The 25196-nt window shown below is 31.4% G+C and overlaps 1 protein-coding gene across 1 annotated transcript in view; it reads right to left on the minus strand.

The window, feature by feature from the left end:
• Positions 1 to 4095: 4095 nt before the first annotated feature.
• p130CAS (Serine_rich_CAS and FAT-like_CAS_C domain-containing protein p130CAS) overlaps positions 4096 to 25196 on the minus strand; it is a 44722-nt gene continuing 23621 nt past the window's right edge. The window contains exon 4 of the mRNA XM_081976510.1: positions 4096 to 17542. Coding sequence (XP_081832636.1) covers positions 16031 to 17542 — 1512 coding nt within the window. The 3' untranslated portion in view covers positions 4096 to 16030. The remainder of the gene's footprint in view (positions 17543 to 25196) is intronic.

Genomic DNA, 25196 nt, shown 5'->3' on the forward strand with positions numbered 1-25196 from the left:
TGTTGATGCTTTTTATTTATTATTGCTTTTTTGGTTGGTACATACAGAGTGAGTCACTTTTTACTACACCATTTACACATGTAGTTTAGAAAATATCACTTGGATTTTGAAAATATAAGTTGGATTTCAGAATCTATAACTTGTATTTCATTATCGTAAATTTGGTTTTAGAAAACGTAAGTTGTATTTCAGATTTGCCACTTGTATTTCAGAAAAGGTCACATGTATTTTAGAACGCGTTATTTCAATTTCAGATTTTTTTGTGTTTCTATGTGGTTATTAGTTTGTTTTTTTTAATATCACTTTAAGCAAAAAAACCCGCCCATCGAGAGTATTAATTTATATAAAATATACAGGGTGTCCCATAACTATATGACAATCTCTCGAGGGCATACAGGGGAGGTCAAAATAATACGATTTGTTCATATAATTTTTTTTTAAAGTCCCTCTTAAGGGAAATATTGAGCTCCAAAGAACTGCCTTCCAATTAACGTTTTTGGCCGTAACTTTTGAAACACTTTGTATATTGTAATGATTATTGGGTTTAATGTTTTATCGAAAGAGACTATTTGACATGAAAACCAGGTATCTCGTCTTCGAAAGGCAGGAACTAACTGGACCTAAGACACAATTTGCTTAAACTTTGACAGCTGTCCTTATTTTCAGCTGCAAACGCCATTAATGGATACTTTTGAAATTTTTATCGAAAAATTGTACTCTTCGTTTATTTCGATAAAATAAAAGGTTTTCGAGATAAATCGATTTTTCATTGAACTGCTTAAACCACAATGTTATTAAAAATATTCGTTAAACTATTTACTTTTTTTACTTATTTACTTTTTTTGCTCAACTTTAATTTTCCAAATTACAAATGACCATGTCTAAAATCCAACTGCTCTTTTCTATACTACAAGTGACTAATCTGAAATACAAATTGCAATTTCGAAAATCAAATTTATTATTCTAAAATTGAAAGTACCTTTTCTGAAATACAAGTGATATTTTTTAAATCCATCTTATGGTTTCTAAAATTCAGCTGACGCTTTCTAAACTACATGTGTAAATGGTGTAGAAGGCACTTTTAAAAGCAGCTTAATAAGCCCTGTTAAAAGGGTGTCCAAGTCTTTTTAGTAGGATTATTGATTTTTGTTAGACAGAAAGTTGCAATACGATAATGTTGTTTCTCTTGCTTCTACTGCAAAAATTACCTTAGTAAGTGGTTTAGTTTAATGCGTTTTACATATTCAATTTTTAAATTCAATTTTATTGCCGTTGGAACTACACAAATGTATGCAAATCTGATATTAAAATATTCCTGAATCAAAAGTGGTAACCTTCTTAGCAGACCAAACTTTATTATCTAAATCCATCCTTTTGGAAGCGAATATTTTATGTGAATTGATAAAGTAGTATGCCACGAGTTGTAAAGTTCAGGACTTGCAAATGTATCTTAGAAAGAACTTGTTCGAAGAACAAAGAACATCCGATAAGCTCTGCTACCAAAAGTTGTTACACAAACGATTAGTAATAAATGTTTGAATGCATGCAAACGTACAGAAAAACTTTCCAGAAACTCACAGGATAGAAAAGCAACTTTAGACAGCAAATACTATAATTATGGTACCCTTAAGAGAAAAGCAAGAAAACAAATAATGTCTTCAAAAAATCACCAGTAATAAAAACAACAACAAACACATTATAGTCCTGCTTATAAGAGGCATCAAATTTCCAGAGTGTTGGATGATGACTCTCATTTAAATATTCCAAATAATCATTGTTTCAGTCATTGGAGCTTGGAGCAAAACCTGATCACGTAACAATATCTTCAAAATCTTTAATATTTTATCAGAATTTCCACGGTTCCAGCTGATTTTCATTGTTCATAAATTATAGGTAACTTATTAAAGGTCACGTGAACGAAAACTTGTGACTGTTAGCTTTAACCACTTTAGCTTTAAATTTTTACTATAGAATATTGTTTTTTGAAAGCTTCAATTTTGACACAAATTTATTTAGGAAAAATAATTGTTGTTCTGTTTACTATATTTGACAATTGAATTGAAGTGATTCCTCAAGTCGTTCTAAATGCAATAAAACTCTAGTGTGGGGTCAAATGGCATCTGAAGTAAAAAAGCTGTAAAGTGAGCTAAATTCCAATCATTCTTTAATCATACACTTTGTGTTATCATGGATCAACTAATGTAATAATCAAGAAAAACTACAAAAATACAACATTTTTGTTCTATAACTTACATTTTCAATATTTCTATACAACTAAAAAACACAAACTACTATTATGTACTTAACTGATATTTTTCTTTTTAATTAAAGATTTTTGTTATTAGAATTTAATAACTTAATCTATAGCTTAACCTTAACTAACTAACTTAATCTTAACTATCGTTTTCTTGATTACAATTTCACCGGAAGAAGTTTTCAAATGTTGTTCGCATTCAATGTGTGATGTTCTTCAGCATGCTTCTGGTTTCCTTTCAGCAATTATTTTTCCTTTTTCAGCAATCTGCGTGTTAGAAACATTAAAACTACGTTAAATTTGGTTTGGTCATTTACCACCTCAGACTACTCACCTAATTGTGGCAGATGACGTATCCTAAATCCTAATGCTTCCTCCAAAATTCTTCTTGACTTGTCCAGTGTCATCTGGCACCTTCTTGCCCCAACAAAAATCGTTTTTCCTTTGACCCACTGGATGAGAACATCTAAAATCACTAACTTTAAGATTTTCAAAAAAATCGATTTAGCAAATACTTACTTGGTATATAGATCAAGAGATTGTGAGGGCCTTTTGCTCACTCTATTTCTGCTCGTAGAGGCCTTTGTTATTGTTGAGGGTAGCGGGTTGTTATGGGATTTGTACCACCTGCTTCAATTCGTAAATATTGAATCGGATCGGATTAATATATAATTTCAATAATACCCATTTAATACAAAACGAACGACCACCCGTCATTGAAAGTTGTCATTATCAAACTTATTTTTCTTCATGACATTTCCTGTTGCTTTGGAAAGGTTTTTTAGTCCAAGATGGCAGCAGACCCAGTAAAGGAGTTATCTGTTTTGGGAAAAAAATTGTTTTAATGATATAGCTCCACATACTGAGCTAATACATACGTTTACAACAAGATTCAGAAAATTTGGTTGGTTGACTTGGGAGCAGCACCCAGCAGGAAATCAGTGTAAGAAATAAAGGGAGGGCTAGCAGATGCCTTGAACACTTAAGAAAATCCTTTGAGAGCTGGAGATTTCAACCTAGTGCAAGTAGGGTGGAGGTGGCACAATTTTGACAGAACTCTATCTTTTAAACAGCACGTTACTAAGACTGCCTCAAAATAAGAAATAACATCATACAAAAACTAGCAATCTACACAATTAGATCTAGACACCACCCTCTAACGATACGTACTTGTCAGAAAGTACAACAAGATCGTATTATGTTTAATTACAGATTCTCTACTTGATGCAATTCACATTTTTTTAGTAGAACTGCTTATCTCTACAAGTGGGTAAAATCTAAAACTCTGTAGCTGTCAAAATCTTCAAGTTACGAGCTGTCAAAGTAACCACTACTGTCTTAAAATTAGTCTCATGTTCTCTATGCAATAACTTCCTAATTTGCAGCATTTGATGTAGCACTATCAAATGGGATTTGAAGAGAATTTTATGGACTACACAGTGGTAAATTCTAGAACTCTGTGGCTATCAAAATCTTCAAGTTACGAGCTGTCAAAGTAACCACTACTGTCTTAAAATTAGTCTCATGTTCTCTATGCAATAACTTACTAATTTGCAGCATTTGATGTAGCACTATCAAATGGGATTTGAAGAGAATTTTATGGACTACACAGTGGTAAATTCTAGAACACTGTGGCTGTCAAAATCTTCAAGTTACGAGCTGTCAAAGTAACCACTACTGTCTTAAAATTAGTTTTGTGTGTGACATTATCAGGATATTCACAAATTTACAATCTATTACACTCGGTAGTAATAGGTGACAAAATAGGTACAACTATTGTTTAAATCTCTATTTTGACCTCCAAGCATCTTGGAATATTCTATAAATAAAACAACATTACATAAGTATTCATAATTTTATTTGAATTGTGGTTTTAAAACATAATTTCTTGTTAATATAATTTCGTAGTTATTTGGTAAATTTGGTGTGGTGTTCTGTAAATCCTAATTGTATTTTACATTGTCCGATACTAAACATCTTTTTTTGTATAGATATGAACCAATTTATTTACAAATAAACAGATGCGTTCCGGTTCTTGAGTAGTATTCGAATAAAATTACAATACTCGCAAGGACAGTAAACACACACTATTCTAACAGCGATGGATGTTAAATTTTCACGATAAAGCGCATATTTGGGGGTTGTTTAGATATTTTTTTGGGGTTATTACGTTTTCTTCTAAGATCTAAACATTTATTAATTAGTGGATCAGTCAAAAAGTGAAAATTGTAGGTGTTTTTGCTCCGAAAACTTCCAAACTTGTACTAGTAGAGATTCAATTCAAGTTCAATTTTTGATTGATCACCAATTTTTAGTGTTAAATGGGCGAATTTTAATAAAATGTATCAATACTTTAGCTTAATTTTTTTCTCTCTAATAATTGTTGTAACGTTTGAAACTTTGATGTGAAAAGCCCTTTAGCAGTTGCATTAAAAGTCTGGTAGCAAAATAGTTTTATTAAAATTCGCAGTATAATGACATAAACATCATATTGAATCCACTTCACTTTTAAGCAAAATTGAATCACTCCGTAAGTATCCATTTATTCAAACTTGTAAGAAAGCCACCAATGGAGTGGATTCAAAATCATCAGTAAGGTTATATTGTTGTTGGTAACATTTAGATCATAATATGTTGATTATAATTAACAATTTTAAGCAGTTTTGTTAGTATTTTTGTTGAACATGTAGTAGAAACCAGAAAGTTTGAAATTTAAATACTTGAATATAATTTTGCTGCATTGGATATAAAAATATATTACTGATACTTCCGAAATTATTTAAAACATATTTTTTTGTAATATTCAGTGACTTCTGGAATGGTTTGAAAATATTTTTGAGAACTTTTAGTGTAATTCAGAATATTTATGGTCCTTAATTACTATAAAAGAGTAAATAATAAATTGGTTAGTAGCAGAGCTTAGGAACAATATTTGCATAATTAAAAATGTTTGAAAACGTTCAGATCTAAAACGACTAAAAAAGATTTTAGCACTCTGCCACTAAAAACCAATAAATAGTTTAATACAAATTTGTAAAAAAATTCAAAAAACATTATTTTGTCAATCTGGATTGAATGAAGTAAGTTAAGTAAACTCTTTTTAATTAGATCATTTCATGCAGTTATTTTGAGCAATAATTACTACTGCAGTTTTTTCAGATTTTTCGTACTAAAAAAATACTAAACCCTCTCATCCAGTACTTAAAATTTTTGGTTTTGATGATGTATATTGTGCGTTTTTAAAATCAAATTACGTTCTAACGAGATCAAAAGGCACTGATTGTGCGTGCTAAAAAAATCTCTGGATTAGTCAAACTCCAGAAAACTTAGATTATATTTTAGTTAACTAGAAGGTTTTAGTAACTAATTAGAATTTGGCGGGCTTACATTGTGCGTTTAAATGCCGTTTTATAAAGTTATGCTACACTACCCACTGTTTGATAAAATGACGTTTTTGTTGTTCCAGCCTAGGCGCTTACAAAACCCGCTTTAGCAAAATTTGTAAACAGAATATTAACCAAACGGTATGGATTATGATCATAAAATTAGGTTATAATTATGACCCTAAAGCAATACAAACGGGTAGGAAAAAGACTGGCCAGTTCATTATGTACAAAAACCCCGTCGGTACCACCGAAGGATCCTGGTGTAATCTTACAGTTTGCCACGACAAAGTCCCCAATTATTATCACAGCACTTGTTTCGACTGTACATAGTACAGAAATGTCATTTGTCATTTGCAAGCTATAAGATTTAGTAAAATGTTTTATGACATGCGATAATGGGCTGGGCTGGTTGCTAAAGATTTTGTAGGTTTAAGGCTGATTTTAGCACTCTGACTGATATTAAAAGTTGTTTTTTCAATACTGATGAGGTAGCTTTTTGAGGCTGTCCTAGTATAAGAAGATGTAGCTCTTAACATGGTTCAGAAATTTATTTAAGTGGGTAGGCGCTTAAATTATTAAAATGTCTTTGCTGTTTAAATGAAACGTAATATCATCATGATTTAGAAAAAACTGAGCTTCAGTGTTTGATCCCGGCACTATAAACGAGTAAACAAACTAATTTCAAGATTTCCTTTTGTTCATATATCCGCAATAAAAACACAGCCATAGTTAAACAGAAAATACTCATTTGTTGGTGTATGCTTAATTCAAAATTGCCAGTACTTAAGGAATCATTCAGGCTCCCCAAAAGAATAACATTCCTTAAGTAATTTAAATGACTTAATGAAGCCCTTGTAACAATTGTTTTAGCCCCTATTACTTGGGTTCATTAATAATTATATTTACACTATTTACAAAGCAACTTGAGTAAAAGCTACAATTTTAACAAGCCAGGAAACTGTTACTGAAAATTATTTTTAACAGTTTCTGGTTTGTGTATGATTTGCCTAATATAAAACCTTGAATTTCACATTAGAGAAATGTTTGAAATGAGTATTTTCTTTATCTGTAACAATTTACATATAATTTAGTTAACGACACTTCTTTTAAGTTGAAGCTACATAAAACAGTGGACAAAAGGAAAACTTAATTAGAGTCATTTATACTAAGTGGCTCAAAGCAGTGGAGCCTAAGTTAAAAAAGAGATTTTTACCTTTAATATTTAATGCTAAAACTACAAAGTATCACCTTCGGGCACCCGCTTTTTTAACGGAAATGCAATCCAACTACACTAACCGTACCCAAAACAGTCCAGTTGAGTTGCTTCCGTAGTTAAAGTTTGCAAAATGTCACTTTGTTAGTTTTAACATTAAATTAATTATGCTTGTTTTTCTTAATCACTCCTAATTTGAAGCATCCTGTATATGTTCCTACTGGCTAAAGTAAACGTACTGTATACAGTTATTTAACTCGAATGCTGTTTAGGTTTCATTATTCTCGTAGATTAGTCAACCTACTAAACTAAGTTTTAACCTCGTGTTTTTAGGTTTTTTAGTGAAATTACTAAATTTTGAGCCTTTGTGGAAGTAATGTCGTTTAAGGGTTGTTACACGAACAGAATATACTATAATAGCTCTCAACCAAATCGTAATATTTTCTTGTGAAAAATCACTTTTCTGGTCAAACTTATTCAATTAGTTGAGTATTGATTCGATTATATTTTTTATTCACTAATTGTAGTGATGGACTTTCGTGCGTTTCCCAGTACAAAAGTCTACACCGTGACATCCCTTGACTAACAAATTATGCTAATGTATAAAACGTGAGACTTGCAGGAAGGATCAAAAGTCAGATCAGGCTTAAATCTTAAATTACCTACACTTATTATATTATGTTTCTTGCTTAACAGAGACATAGCCATTAGTCGGATTTTAAACTAACTTTTTTGGATAATATAATATTTAGTTGTATTCGTTTCTCTTGACTATTTACCCCTAAAAACAGTTAATTGATATTAAGGCACAAATACGAATAGATTCACATGAAGCAGATTTTGATAATAGTTTTCAGTTTTAAATTGTGTGTATAAAAGTGACATTAAAACTTAATGCAATAGAGCTTAATTAACAATTTAATAAACACATTTTATATATTATTATGTCAGTTAGTTTTTGATAAACATCTTTTTAGCTAAGCTTTATACTTGTCATAAAATTTGTAATACTTTTGTCTATAGAATTATGTTCTTTTTGGATTATTATGAAATTCAAAATGGAAACTTGAATAACTGTGTTATAACATAAGATATCCATCTTCAGTAAACCCAAAAGAATCTATGTTGGTGTGCAAATTATTAGATTCTTGATTAGAATAAAAGAAGAATCTTATATTGTCCAGTTTTTGACCTTAGTGTATCGTTCTGAAAATTTGACGTGCTTAGCTAATGGGGGAAAAAACTTTACTTTGCCACTTTTTCGGAAATTTTTCATCCAAAAACCAATCAATAACAATGTAAAGCAATTTTGTGTCATTTTTTTAGAGCAAGTATTTTCTATCAAAAAAATGTAAGTACATTACTTTGTACTATGTATCTTTCAACAATAGAAAATTAAATTCAAATTACTCAAATTAAGTTGCTAACTAATACACTTTTTCCGGTTACTTTTGGTGTTGTAACATGGCTATATCAACTGTTAAGTAATTTGTACGATTTCAATATTAAATTAATAAGAAGTTTAGATGCCCATCAAACTCGTCTTGATAGACACTGAAAAATTAAGCCAAAAGCTCTTACACAAAATTGTTATAGATCTTCTTATTAATTTAATTTGTGATTATTGTTGCAAATTGAAAACTTACTTAAGCTAAACAGTGTTGAAGTTTTCATGTCAACTTACATATCCATCACTCTAACTTTGAACAAATGCTTAATAGAAATGCACCATTTTGGACTTAAACACTGCGTAATCTATACCAATCCAATACAAATTACGTTAATCCTAAATTGGTGACATTTTCTGTAGTGCTTTTTTTAAAATTTTACAATAAGGAATATTAAAACAGCTATTTTGTTATCTTAACTGTGCGCCCGGGCAAAAAGTTGTGCGTTTCGTTTTTTTTCAGCTTTTTGTGCTTTAGAATATCGTTACCCAGCTTCAACGTCATTTACTTATATAGACCATGTGCTCTTACCATTATTAGTAAAAAAATTCAGCTTTTTTATTCACTTTTAGACTTTAAATTAACTTCTAATGTTCCCAATTACTTGTTATTAGTCACATACACGTCTAATCTAATCACACTAAATCAGTAACAGCTATAGTGTAGAAAAAGCTTAACACACAGAAGATTATTGCCTATTATTTAGATCTTAAGTACTACGCCAATATAGTTTATGCGATGGTATATTATTAAGGTTGATGTTATACGTGTTTCATCTTAAATCACTAGTATAAAAAGACATTTATATTATGGTTTAGTCAAAATATATTTTGTTTATTATACACTTAGTCCTACGTAAGTTTGTAACGAGTGTGACCACCTTATTAAAGGTATTTGCGGTGTTTTTTTTTGTAAAACTAATCTTAAAGGCAAAAAGTGATTACTTTTCCTAAATTAAATAATCCATGGGTTGGTGGTTCTAGTTAAATTTTTAAAGATAAAACAACACTGATGTAGCTTTGAAGGTTTGTCTAGGAATTGAGTCAAATGTGGAAATGTTGGGGCTTAAGCAAGAACATCATTTTAGACATTTTTTTTGATATTTAACACAGAAAAAATAATATTTTGAGACAAAAGTTCTTGGCGAAGGCCTTCAAACCAAAAAGAATAACAACAATTCAGTTAAATTTCAGTACTCATCCGTTTTTTGAGTTACTAGAAAACTAAACAAGTTAATATACTTAAATCTTTAAAGAATACGTTTTAAGCAAAATGTACGAATATTACTTTTCTGAAAAAACCAAAATACAAGAGTGTTAGCAAAGTTTATTTCTTCTTGGTTACAACTTTTACAAAGATCTTTTAGTTGCGCAAAGTTGTCGTTCACCATTTCCTTTTTTTTTAACTTAAGTTTTACAGTTTTAGTTTAACTTTAATCTGAAGTTTAAACTTTTGAATCTGTGAAACTAAAATTCAGTTTTTTGTGTTGAATAGTACGTCTCTGTTTCAACTAATTTGATTAAAAGATGTTTCTTTTACTTCCTTGACAACTTTTTTCTGAAAGATACCAAGATAGGTTTTATTAACTTTTTTTTTAAATTTTTTATGGCATTAATTGCCTTTTTTTCTGCATTGACAATAATGCATGTTCTATACCCAATTCGTGTTCGAGAAAACGACGTTGTCATAAAAGTAATCCATAATAATATAACAACTTGAAGCATTTTTTCATTGCCATCCAAAAATTGGGACCTAAGTAGATTATAAAATTAGTTTTTAGGCTCAAACTTATATATGGATATTCTGAAAAAAAAACAGAATAGCATCACTGTATATGCCCTGCTTGAACGACATATCCAGAGATGATACCTTTTGAGGGAAGGTCTAAATAAATGAAAAAAATAGTTCTCAATCTTCTACAACAAGTCTCTTGATATTTTGGTGTTTCATAATGCTTTCTAAGTAGAGAAATAGGAACACTGTTGTTTACTGCTACTCAGTTAGAATTCATTTGTATTTTGTTCACCTAAAATGGCATTATTTATAAAGTTAACTGTCCTAAAACAGTGAATAATGTAAAAACTTTATTGGGTTTTAAAAATTCCATTCAGATTAGAAGAAATTTTGCTTTTGCAATATTATTTTAGTTTTTGTAAAAATGGAAGTGATCAGCAAAAATTTCGCTCCATGGAGCGAACAGAGCTTTTTTGACGTCACGATGACGTAATTTGGGCAAACCATAATTTGATCAATTGTCAAATTACGTCATTGTGACGTCAAAAACGCTCTGCTCGCTCCATGGAGCTTGAAAACGAATGCGGCCCTAAAGTTCTTAGACAACTACTGCCACCAAACAACAAACTTATTAAAACTAGAGTTTGTGTGGTGAAATTCCAAATTACCTTATTGCAATCAGTTTCTTTAGAATTTCACTTTTACCAAAAAAAGCATGGATGTGACAGGATGGATTGAGAAATGGTACGGGTTTCCAAACCCACCAACTGTCGAAAAAATATCAAAATTACTTACTACACTTTTACCAGCAAGTGAGTCTCTCTCTTGTTGATACAGTTTAACTAAAAACATACACTTGCCATATTTATGTGAAATTATAAAAATATAATGTATTAGTAAAAAATGGACTTAAAATGTACATCTTTTAGGGACTTTTGGACAATATCAACAATCTTAGTCATAGTGCAAAAGCATGATTTTCTAATCCCGCAATTGTATTTTGTGATTTTTCAGTCAGATAATAAGAATGTTCCAAAAGATGTTGTCAATTTTTTCATAAAAAAGTTGTCTGGAAGAAGTAAAGATGCAGAGACGACTTATTGGATATTCTTTAGTTATTGCATAATCTGCATTGTTGTAAAATTTTATTTTTCTCTTACTATTACTCGTTTTTGAAGTTTTCAAAACAATAAAATGTCACAACGATTATCTTCCTTCTGAAATGATAAGTTTATGTTACAAAAACGATTTTAAGACTTAAAATGACGATTTTGCTTAAGTACGAAACGAATACCACATCAATTTTCTGTAGCCACATTAACTTCAATTTAGCACTAAAACAGTATTTAATGTAAGTAATGATATATGTTATTAAGAGGAATATACGAACTTTAAAACTGATGAAAAAGAATATTTTTATCACACTAGTCTAGGCACCCTACTTATTTTGGTGTTTGTATTAATATCAATATTTTTTCTGGAACATGTTTGTCTTAATAGTTGTATAGAGAAAACGTTTAAATCACATTACTATTCAAACACTTAATTTACAACATTTGAAAGAATTGTCTACTTATTTCATAAAGTTCACTAGCGCAAGCTTATTTAGTCCTAGTTTCAATATTAGTTTTCTTAAACTTACTTTATATCTAATTTTGATTTTTGATGCAAAATGGATAAAAAAGCTGAACTTTCATTAAACTTCTTTGGATTTTGTGCACATGGCAATAAGTCTTTATCCCCCATATACGTACTTTTGTTAACAGTATCTATTAAGACGAGCAGCATGTTAAGAATAGCATTATTAGTTATATCTAAGACCTGATAGGTTACCTGATTTTAACATTGAATAAAGGAAGGGATATTTTTAGCATATTTCAATCTTCTCTGTTCTCCTTACAATTTTAAATGCGTTTTTTAATGCTGGCTACTTTAATACAACTCTTCGACTTGTCTAGCACTTTCAGTACCACCAGGAACAAAATTATAGTACTACTGATATGTTCTGCGATTTGCCTCCCTTTATTCAATTTTAGAGCAACATATATTTCTCAACTTCCTGAGTTTGTAGGACTAGAGCAAATACAAATATGTAACAAGTCTTAACTGCAAGTTTCAGTTAGCAAAAATTGTTTAATGTTTATGCAGTTAAAACTCGTTAACGATGACAATAGGTGCCACGTCAATACACTTGAGGTTTAAGTAGATTAGCTTAACAACTAACACATTACAAGATTTTTTTGGTGGTTGCTAAATTACAAACCAAGCTGGTAATCCATATCTTGTTCCGAATTTAGCAACCTTTTTTTTGTGGAATTTTAAAGGTCAAATTGTTCTTAGAATGTTTGGTTATTAAAAACATTATTATTGCTCAATGAAATCACGAAACTTTTAAGTTGCTTAAAGTCCGTAATTCTTTGGTTTCACCTCTTAACGAGTTAGTGTAACTTAATCTTAAAACTATATTCACTCAGCGGTTCAGCTACCATAAATTTTGTTTGTTTTTTACTTTTTATCTCTCTCAGTTTTATTTAGAGTTATAAAACTGGGTTAATTGTCTCAGACATCAAATATTTTACTGGTAGAGATAAAAAAGAATCCAGCTTTAGGCCAAAATGATTTAAATTAATCTAAAAAAACTTCTGTATATCAAAATCCTGCCTCTGTAGTAAACAACCTTCTGAACGAAAGTCAAATAGCAACACCTTTGAGAAAACTTCTATTCTTTGAGATATTGTCAAATTCTTGCCTTACCAAAAAAAATAAAAAATAACAGTAACAGTTTTTGGTGCCTTTCTGGATGACATAGAATATAATATCACTCTACAGTGAGTTTTAGTTTATGTTTTACAATAAAGACAAAAATCCACAGTTTAATAGACATAGACACAATGTGTACATTCAGTTTTATCCTATATAAGCGTATATTTATGATGCAAGTCGTCTATTTTTCTCTTCTGTTGCTTTTAAAGCACATTGATAAACAAATTATCATGTGTGGTAATCTTCAAAATTTTCGTGTCACATCTTACACTAAATCTACTAAAGTTACAATATGTATATCAAGTAATTATACTGAAGTGGAGCCAGATTTAAGAAAAATTGCATTAAAACTTGTATAAATTTCCAAATTGGCTTTTTTGTTTTAGAAATCCATTTTTCTGTTTGTAACTGTTGACAAAGTCATTGAATATAATACTTTTCGTTTTTAAACTGTTGTTTCTGTTAATTTCTACAGCTTCCTTTATCCCTTTATGAACTGGTCAAAGAGATTGAAGATACGTTTATTAGATTTTATACAACTTCATTTTACTATTATATTGATGTGTATGTATTGTAAAATTGGAAGGGAATGTTAAAATAATCAATTTTACTGAACATACTACATAAACATTATGTCATCTAATGACAATTTAAGATACTCAGGTTAAGGAAGATAGACGGTAATTATTATTCGAGTGTGCTTATGTCTTTCCATTGTTTTATGTCAGTAAAATAAAGTTGTATAAAATCTAATAAAAGTATCTTCAATCTCTTTGACCAGTTCATGAAGGGATAAAGGAAGCTGTAGAAATTAACAGTTTCTTGTTATAAACCTTGAATAACATTAATCTATTGTTATCCTGGTTACTAAAGTTTTGATATTAAAAATGTAACAATCACAAACAAGTTTTAACGCAGTTGTCCTTAAGTTTTGACTTTTAACCTTTCCTGCAACTTAAAAATAGCGTTATAACAAAATTTTAAATCGATATATCAAACTAGAATACTTATTTGTCCGAGTTTTAGTGCGAATTTTGTGCGTTATTTTAGATTTTTTAGAATTTGTTCCATATTGAATAGATGCTGTTCAAACTTTAATATCAAACTTTTTGAGATTATAATATTGTCTATTTACTTTTCCTAGAAGCATTTTAGATAAGTGGAAGAACGTTCCAATCAGTCGAGTTGGTTGGAACGTTACAAGAACTGAAATCAGTAGGAATGTCTTGATTAGCAAAATTTAAAAAAAATTCATGATTATATGCAATAAGTAATGTAACTTTTTCATTTAATACACTCTACAAGGTGATTACAATTGTAAATGTGTAGGAAGTATAAATTATGTATGAGTTGTTCTATAACAAAAGATTTGAGAATTTTGAACCATTAGCCATTTAAGTAAATTTAAAACCAAAAATGGCAGAAGTTCTCTATAATCATCCTCATCAATAACAAATTAACACGACAATGCATTGAACGAATCAAATGGTTGATTATCTTCTTCTGCAGAATATACGTCTACTGCTTCTGCAATTAATTTATCAGAAGATTTATGGAGTTTTCCACCGTTTTGATTCGATGTGGCTGAGGACTGTCGTTCATTAATTTGTTGCAAGCAACAATTTCTCAAACTCTAAAAATTCATTACATTGTAAAATTTGATTTAACTACTTCCTTACTGAAGATGTTCATATAAGATGGCAGAATGTGCGTTTAAAGTGGTTTCTCTTTATGTTGAATTACTTTACACCAATGCTCACAAAACCGTTGAAAATTGTACCAAAAGTTGTCAACCCATCTGTGAAAATAATTTGAAATACAAACAACTCATTAAATTGTTTATAAATTTTTTAATATTCAGTTCAAAACCCTTAATGTGTGTGATTTCTGTGATATATTTGAAAAAAGCTTGATGATCAGTAGGTCTTGCCAATGTCAAATAAAATGATAATAAATAAACTGTCTGGAACTTTTTTGTTTTTTGCGTAAATGATGCTAAAAAAAACAAAACAAAATAAACAAAACAAACAAAATCTTTATTTAAGAATTGAGCTCATTAAACATAAAAGATGCAGTAATGAAGCTAAAATATCAAATAAATAATTGCACAAATCAAAATAACAAATTAAATGTAGCACCTAATTAATAAATACAGTCTTGATAGTGTTTAATAAATTTTCTTTCAAATGTCAATAGCGTTCAAATTATCCAGATTGACGTTAATAATGCTTTAACTCAAGTGAATTCATTCTGACAATAGAAACTTTTTTTTCTAACTTATCGTATAATCGCGTAAATACTTAAAACTACAAGTTTAGGAAAATATTACTCACTATAAACTCTTCCGAATAATAAAATAAAAATTTTTGGTGGTCTAACTCTTGTCTACTAAATCATTAGAATGTACAAAATTTTAGAAAAAAAATAAAGTGTTAACTGAAACAATATAATAACAGAAAAGCAAAGATGACAATCAATTGGCATGTAGTTGCTGCTCCATCAGGCACTTAAATAATATATCTTACAAAATGTATCAAAACTTTTTCAAAAATAAATTATACATATTAGGTGTCACCCAGAAGAACGCACAATACTCCAACAGATGTCGATGTACCAAAATCTTCATAAAATTGATTACTGTTAACTAACCGAAGAAGCCGCAAGCAGAAATAAGTATTTCTGCTCCATCAAATTCAGAGAACAGTTCTCAGTAATCAATAAGTACACCCAACAAGGGTACATTCAAAATATTTTACGGAAGCAAATTCTCTTCGTTACATCTGTTTATATGTCTCACGAAGTGATATTGGTTCTTGCAAATCATTGAGTGATTCTTCGAGAAGTTAAAGAAGCAGAAAGACTGATATACAGATATAAAGTCTGCATAGCTAGGGTTAAAATGTTTCTGCCTTATTAAACAGTAAGAATGTTTCCATTCACATGAACCAATAAAACACAACATAAACGGGAGTAACGTTAGATTGAATTTACTTACAAACTACCATAAATTACCCTTGTATGTATAATCGTTTAATAAAAACTGGTGATACACGCCTTATGAAACAGCAGGAGAGCTAATGCCGCTAGACTGTCATCCTTGGAGTTTTATCACTTCACACAAACGGTCCCGTTATCCATACGTACCCGTACTATCACGTTAAAAAGTTTTTAAATCTAATTTTACATCAATTAGTTGTAAACGGGAAATATGCTTATGCTTATATTTTACGATTTATAAAGGATGAGCAGCTTGTACAAGACAAACTTTTAAATCCTTAGCCAAATGGGAAATATCTACAATAGAATCTACCATTTCCTGGACCGCGCTTACCAAAGGAAATTGGACAGCCGCTTGTTTAGTTTTATTGACGCTGGTAGCTAAAGCATCTGATAAAGCATTAGAACAACTCAAAGCTCGTTCTTTAATATGTTTGCTAGAGATGTTTCTGTGAACTGTGTCGCCTATGTGAACGAGTTTATGAGCGCTGAGTACTACAAATTTACCGTGAGCCAGAAATATTTTTGGTGGTTGATTACGTTCGACTGTATTCAAAAATGCATCAATGGCGTGTGTTAAATTGGTGTGATGTGTTACAATTTGAGCTGAGAAGAATTTTAGTAGTTGTTTGTCGTCGTGAGGTAGCTCACCCTCGAAACTTGCGTCATCCGCGTGTTTAACGCAATTTTCGAAACCTTTTTTCAAGCCTTTAGGGAGCTCGTTAAGAATCATATTGTTTTGTTTTGAAACGTTTTCTTTTGAATCGAAACTAACGTAGTCGTACTCTTCCGTCCAGTCTGTGGTAGTACCAGCTGATTGATCTTTTTTAAATAACAGAGTTGCATTACCTTGAATGAACGAAGCGATTTGTCGTACGTCTTCGGTTAGAGCTCTGGCGCAAGCCACCAGATGCTCTAACTCGTCGGGTTTGCAAGTTTTATCGGGAGTTTCCGGTCTAGCTAATTGAGACAACGACCACTGATGTTTTTCCAAAGCCTCTGAAGCCCCTTGGACTAAACTGTCCGATTTTCTTAGGGCTGAAACTAAAGGTGTCAACTTAACTACCAAATTTTTGTCAGAGGCTTTGGCAGCGTTTCCTAAAGCACCTTCACCAAACTGAGCTAGGTCGTGCAGGGAAGTTCGTAACCTGGTGACAGCCAACTTAATATCCATTCTGTTCGTCTCCAATTTCTCTCGGGTTCTCCAATTTGGACTGACGAATCCTAGCAGTTTGGAGGTGGCGCCCAACGTGTCAGTCTCTAACCTCTCCAAAGTTTCAAGTGCTGAGCTTAACTCCAAAGGTAATTCCTTGAGAGTCTGTTGGGATAGAGGAACATCGTAATTAGCGTGCGGAGGTGGTACACGGTTGTGCGGTCTAGGAACGTCGTAGTCCGGCATGTTGGCCAGACTGCTTCGATTTGATGAACTGAACGAATGAGAATCGGCCGTCAAAGAACTGGCCGAACTCGATGGCGTTAATGGAGGGTTAGTGAGGAGGGAACGGGGCACATCGTAGGCGTCCCCCGATTCTCGACTTATCGGAGAGACGCAAGATGGCGCAGGCGAACACCTGGGGCAGTTTCGAAAGCTTTCATTACCAACTGGAACGGCTCTAGGTGGGACGTCGTAGTTGCCCTGGTCCCGTGGACTGATTCCTGGACTAAGTCCTGGTACCGGGATTGGAGAACACCTCGGTGGAGGCATATCGTATAAGTAGACATCGTTGAATTTTTTGGGGGTGATTACCTAAAATCATTAACATATTAAAATGATGTTAATTAGGGCATTAAAACGCGGTTTTATAATATGTGGAGACAATAATGTTGTCTAGAAAAACTCTTTGGGAGAAACTGAACAAGACTTTGCAAAGAAGCTTTTAGTAAACAGCAGCTGCATATTTATAGCTTACAAGAATATGTAGTTTGTACAATGCAAATCGTGACTTAAGTTTTGATCTTCACTTAAATGAAAAGAATTTTAGATACAAGTAGAAAAAATCCTCGGATGATATACGATCTTCCATGTTTTTCATATTTCTTTCTTATTTTTTTTTGTTCTCTGTTCTTGTTCTAATACAATATTTGATTTATGTATGTACAAAACAATGTTAATAGCGGTTATACAAGTTTACAAACCTTTGCAAAACCATACGAATGTGATTTTTTAAAGAAATTATCCACTATTTTTCTATTGAGCAGTAAATGTCAAAATATCAAATATTTTGGTTAAAACAAAACAAATAGTCTATTACAGTACCATGAAAATTTTAATGGGTTCTTTGGGTTTTACTAAAAAATACTTATGTGTCAAATAATACAAAGCAAAAAACGCTTTGTATTTTTTTATTTTTTAAAAGTGATACTAACTTATGTGTCCCATTAATGTTTTACAAACAGGTATATTTAAAAAGTATTATTTTTCTAATAATTAAACTTTGATTCAGTATATTTGAATGAAAATATAGTGATTAATGTTACTCTCTACTTCTATAAACGTTATATTTAAGCATCCTTTTACAAAGTTGGATCAACGCCAAATCTAAACAGGTAAAGTTGACTTTATAAAAATTTGACCCTAACTATTTTTAAAGTATTAATGAGTGTAGTGATTAAAATGCTGTGAACCACTAAATAACAAGTTAATAAATTGAGTATTCACATTTTTCGTAACAGTTGTTCATCACTACATGTAAAAATAAAAATCATTACTAAATCTGCTTTTTTACTGGTGAATAATACAAATCCAGAATATTGCCATAATTATTGTTCTGATCGATGCAAAAAACGTTGAGAATTTGCTCAAAAAGTTTGGTAACTTTAAAAGTCCTGAAAAAGGTCAAATATATTGAATTTCAAATCCACTAAAAATAGTACAGTCATGCCCAAATTGCTTTTAGAAGATCAACCAAAGATGTTGCTGTTTTTAAGTTTGCAAGTGTATTATTCACGCACTTTTTACTTTATATGTCCAAAAACCTACCAAACAGAATGCCTATTCGTTTAGTTATTGTATGTAATTTGTGGTAAAAACCTAGTCATGCCGGTTCTAAAAGTACGTCATTTTTTAGTTGTCCTTACCTAGAATTATCACAAATTTTCCATTTGATGACCTAATGTTCGGAAAATCCGTGTTAGAACATTTTTTATTCCAGATTCCTAGTTTCTGTTATCTTTGTATAGTTAAAATAATAATAATAGATTTAAGATTTTAAACTTTCCAGACAGCAGGTTTCTTATCTTTCGTTTTAAGTGTAATTTCGTTTCCCTTAATTATAAAGTTTTGTGATAAACCTTTTATAATTGCTGTATTTAGGAACGTCTATAAAAATAATTTTACGACATATTTTATCGTCTCATAAGAGCCACATAAAACTATACATATAGCATATAAAAGCTTAAACTACTGATTATTGAATATTAGGGCTATAACTACTACATTGATATGTTTAAGTTATTTGATGAATGTCTTTCTTATTAAGTTTTTACGTAAAAAAAGTTATTTCTTTGTCTTTCTCCATCTGGTTAATTTCCTCGAATAAAACTTGAAACACCCTATATACAAATAGGAAATTTGCAACCTGCATGCCAGATGTGATCTAAATGGATGACGTCAGTGACGTCAAAACATTACTACACCATTTCCAAATGTAGTTCAGAATAATCCAAGTCAGATTCAGAAAGGTCAAGAATAAGGAACTGCAATTCAGAAACCATCAAGTGCAATTCGGAAAAAATCTATTTAAATTCAGAAACCGTCAAATGAAATTCAGAACATTCAAAGACAATTCCATAAAATACATTATCTGTGGATAAAATTACCAAAGCCGAAATTGCCTATTCTGAATTACTCTTGACATTTTCTGAATTACAATTAACTATTCTAAATTACCCTTGACTCGTTATGAATTACAGTTAGAAATGGTCTAGAAAAACCAGTTCTGACTGCAATGAAACCAATTCGTTCGCTCTCTTATTTTAATTTTTCATGAAGAACAAGAAAAAAGTAAAAAGATCCCTCAAAACTAATAGATTTTTAGTAATAAAAAATTTGGAATAATAATTGGTTATTTTTGTATAGTCAAGCAATTTAAATAAATAATATTTTAGCATATTAATTCAAATACCCCATCAATTATGAGGTTTAAACAGGTACGAACATCAATTGACTGCAAGCAGCATACCATACGCACTTTGAGCACTGCTACCAGTGTTACAACACCCTATTAACACACCATAAAATTTATATTATTATAGCTTAACGTTTAAAGACATGGTGATTAAAAGTAATGGGGACGTGTTAAGTTTTTCGTTGTTTTCGAATTCCATCTGAAAATAACTCTACTGTTCTAAACTCAGAACACTTCGAAATCCAACTCTTCATATACAAAATATAGATCTCCCCCAATCAATCTAAATAGTCCATCCGGATCTCTTAATACATATGCGCACATTAACATAACATACACTTTTTTTGTTTTGGAACAGATCTGTTTTTAACAAAGCAATTCATCAATGCTGACGTTTGAAAACCCGGTGCTGATCTGTAATTTAAATGCGACAACTTCGAGGCTAAACATCCTAGAGTGAAACCGGACTTTCGACAGACCTATTACTAGTTGTCGCATAATAACATGTCGAGATGGATCGAACATCAATTTTAAGTTGTGGGGTCTGCTTTAGAGCTGTTCAACACGTTATTAATGGATATTAGAGTAGGTGTGCATTTACTAATAAGTGTGTTCCGTGGATTGTTGTTGTATAAAAATAAAATGGCTATATGATATCAGTTGTTACATCATTTCTAGATTGCAGAAATAACATTCAATTTTTAAGTAATTATTTATAGATCTCATTAAAATCTTCCGAGAAACCTTTGTTGCCTTGAAAGAACTCGACTGATGAGGTTTTGCATCATACCTGAATGATTTTTTCAGTATTATGAAAGATTACTCAATTGCTATGATATCTTTGATTCCAACTGAAAATTGAAGGATAAGCATAACATCAAATACATGGTCACTGAGATATAATTACCGTTTTCCTCTATAAATAATATTATGCAATTACGATTACATTTGCAGTTAAAAAGAGCATATTTTCTGACCGGTTTTATTATTGAATACTTGTTAATCTTATTACATCTTGGTGTTAAAGTCACCTTACTATTTTGGAAGGCAGAAGGTTCTGGAATGAGTACTTACTCGACAAATTATACCAAAATGCCGAAATAACATTTTGTATTATTGCATAAAAGTAATATGAGCACAATTGGAAAATTTACTGTAATAGAGCTTTAATTAACAACCAAAGTTAAGCTTTGAGATAATTCACTGCTTGTAAAAACGATGAAAAGAAAACTATCCAAAAATGTCTTAAAAATACCTTCTTCAAGGCTAGTCATCCTGTGACAAGTTCCTTGGGGCATGGTTCAAAGAGAAAGTTCAAAATCTAAAACTTTTCATTAGTAAAATGTTCTTGAGATCTGTAAGAGTAGTATCATGGTTGTACTGTAATGTCGTGGAGTTCTTTACTAATCTGGAAAAGTTAGTACAGTAAATTGCCAAAATTAAGGTAATAAAAAAATTGTTTTCTTGCTCTGGTATATGTACGAATATTTGCTCAGAATGTGCCAAAAAAAATAGAAACTAATATGAAAATATACGTTTTTGCCAAACGCCCAACAGAAACTAAACATTATGGTTACTGCAACATTCTGGTTCACCAGGTTTTTTAAGGTTCTCTTTGGCTTCCACAATTTGTATTTTTTGAATTGTGTTTTAAGACTCAAAAATTGTTTCTCAGTGTTTACTGGCGTCTTTCCATATTTTCAGGTCGCAACTCAAAACCTCATTTTATTCTCACAGACGCAGGTTGTGAAGGTAAAAGTTATGTTTCAGACTATTTTAGAAAATACTTAAGACTGTATGAAAATCAACCGTTGATTTTCTAGACCTGTTAGGCATTATTAGGTATCTAAAGTTACTGTTTTAATGGCAGTTTATGTGTTAAATCCTCCTAAAAATGTTTTATTGAAATACTTGCAGTGTTCTTACGACTAACCAGATGAATTTGGCTGCCCTAAAAACAGCATTTTTTTCAGTTAGGCTGGTTAATGCATTCAATTTTATTACTAAAGTTAAGTACGTATAAAAAACTACTTAAACGCTATTTGGCGAGCAATCTCCTATAGAAAACTTTTTGTAGTTGTTATTGGTATATTTTAGCATCTTTTTAAAACAAGAAAGTTAGCTAATTATATTTAATGTATTTTCGATTACCTATACATAATTTCAAATGTACTTTATCGCCTTGACCTGTTGGTGAACTTGTGATGGTTTTCTACTATGTACGGTGTTTAGTCAGCACCATATGGGTTTCACCCATACGGTGCAGTTCAAGGCTAACGAACGAACACCAAATACGTCGAAACATTCACACATGATCTCAGGTGCTGATGTTGTGCAAATACCTTTTAGTCAATTAGTGCATTAGTTGACGATAGGCTAAAATTTCAATGTAATATACTTTTTTCCATTTGAAAGTGGTTTTGCTTAACAGACTCCCATTTACTTACGTATAATTTAATAAACAGTTTTTACCACATTACGTCCTTTAGGTGGCATTTATCACACATGTTCGAGAGTCAAACAGTGTTGTGAAACCTTTACTAGAAGCTTTAGTAATGAACGTCTGGCGCCACAAGTACTTTTGTTCGTGATAACGATCCAGTGTTCGTGGTACCGCCGACTATAAATCCTGTTTCTTGCAAACCAGATGCCCAATTTGGTATTTAACATTTTCAGCTTTAACTGGGAAATTAATGGATTTAGTTACATTTAAGCTGTACCTTGAAAATAATCGTAATTCAGGTTAATTTAACTTTATTGCTTTTTTGGTTCAAAAAGAAAAACTGCAAAAAGTTGATTGAGGAATTTTTCCAGTATTATGATAGTATATTAGTGAGTTTCAACTTTACACACTATCCATACTAAATCAACGATAAGGCAAGAAGTATTGAAAACAAACGTTTTCGACAAAGATAGAAAAAACCTTTGTAAGGGACATGCAGGAGTGCCAGAACGGATGTGACGTCATTCGAAGGTGGCCACATGACCACTTTATGAAGAAGTCTAATCGATATCTTAAGACCAATTGTCAAATTACGTTAGATCCGCTTCAGCAAAACGGAGACTGCGTTTATTCTCCCATCTTTGTAAGAGGTGTAAGATTTTCTTCCTATACATGTACAGGAGTACAGGGTGCTGCATTTTCGATGGTTTTACGGGGTACAGAGAAAACGGTAATAGATAGAAAAAAAGTACCATACGTGTTCTGATCTCTTTTTCTGAGCTGAGATGACTGGCGAAGAGTGGGCAGCGCAAACTTCTTTTGTTTCAAAGATACGAGGGGCTTTTGAAAATTGATCATTTTGGAACCTCCTCTGTATTTCATTTGCTATTAGAGTTATCAAAAAAGGAAAAACGGTTTCCGGTAGAAGTTTTGACGTAGAATCCAATGGCGTAGTCAGTTTTTTTTCTATTACGTTTAGTTTCTGACATATGACAGTAAGTTATATTTTTTTAAATGGAACACCCTATATATTTTTAGTTCATTTAATTCTGTTGATTTTTACTTTTTTAACGGTGTATTAAAACATATAAGTTTGTAAACGTTAATCTTGGTAATTAGAAAAAAAGCGTTTCCTTAACAAAAAAGTGCTAAATAATATGTATAAAAATACCCACCAGTCGAAACAAAATTTGGCTATGTTTATATTAACATGTTTTTTCAACTTCTACCTTAAAAATAGTAGATAATAGAAATGGCCACTTTTCTTATTAAAGTGACGGTAGAACTGTTTGTAACTTAGATTTTTAATAAGATTTATTAAAAAAATTTAATTTTCTGTGTGTGTGTGTAGTGTATGTGTTAGTTTATTTTATTTCCGATTTTGTTTGGTATTTTAGATATTGGCATTTTTTCAGCTTAGCAAAGGTCTTTTTTTAAAATAACAGGATTAACCTTTACAAACTTATATGTTGTAATACACCGTTGAAAAGGTAAAAATCAACAGAATTAAATGACGTAAAAATATATAGGATGTTCCATTTAAAAAAATTTAACTTACTGTCATATGTCAGAAACTAAACGGAATAGAAAAAAACTGACTACGCCATTCGATTCTACATGAAAACTACTACCGGGAACCGTTCTTCCTTTTTTGATAACTTTAAGAGCAACTGAAATACTGAAGAGGTTCAAAAATTACCAATTTTCGAAAACCCCCCGTATCTTTGAAACAAAAGAAGTTTGCGCCGCCCACTTTCCGCCAGTCATCTCTGCTCAGAAAAAGAGATCAGAACACGTATGCTACTTTTTTTCTATCTATTACCGTTTTCTCTGTACCCCGTAAAACCATCGAAAATGCGGCACCCTGTACAGGCATCTTTTACTTCAAAAACTACTATAAAGGGTGGTGCAACAATTAAAACTGAAATATTGTCATTTTGCTATGGCTACCAACAGGTTTTCTATACATTATATACAACACAACATATGTTTAGTGACCTCCCAATTTACCAGTGCACAGTTTTCCACCAAATTACAACCAAAAACTAACAATTTTAAATGCGTCATTCAGTTGACCAAAGTTGTGTATAGCTGAAGGATAAATTCGGAAAAAGTAAGTCTGCAGCGAGGGTGTTCCATTTTAAAACAACAATTTGGTACCAAATTACAGAAAGTGTCGCCATTTTACTACCATAATCGATCGATATTACGTCTGGAAGGTCACCCAACCATATTGACGAAATTAAGAGATCCAAATCTGCTAAAATAAACAGGTGCAAAATTAGGTCACTTGTAGAAAAATATGGACCTATTTTGCTGAAAAAATATGTCAAATTTTGTGTATTTTTCTAATGCACATTAGTAGAGTGGTAGCAATCTGTTAAACTGCAACTTGCATTGCATCGGCGCAAGCTTGCAACACCATTGGGTGTAACCGTATTGATCGTTTAATAATATCGTACTTTAGAGACACAGACAAACACAAATTTTATTGATATTTGAAAGACAACACACTAATACTGATAAGTAACAAATATAGCAACTATTAATTTTTAAATTAACTTACATGACAAGGAGCTTCTGAAACACTTTTTGACACTAAATTTGTATAATTTGGGTTGGCAATATAGAACAGATTAATGTTTGTAGAACTGACCACTATGTAATACTACTAGATAAAATAAATACTTGATAAATTTATGGACCGTGTCTGATTTCGCCGGCCGACAACGAACAAATGATTGGGGAAAACTGGGAATCGGGGAAGCAAGGTCAAAGTCGATGCGCGTTTTCCGTCTCTCCCTTCAACCCCGCTCCCGGGGGAGACCTGG

This window comes from Ips typographus, linkage group LG3, assembly GCF_016097725.1.
Source record: "Ips typographus isolate SLU linkage group LG3, UJ_Ityp_2.0, whole genome shotgun sequence".
Lineage (NCBI taxonomy): Eukaryota > Metazoa > Arthropoda > Insecta > Coleoptera > Curculionidae > Ips > Ips typographus.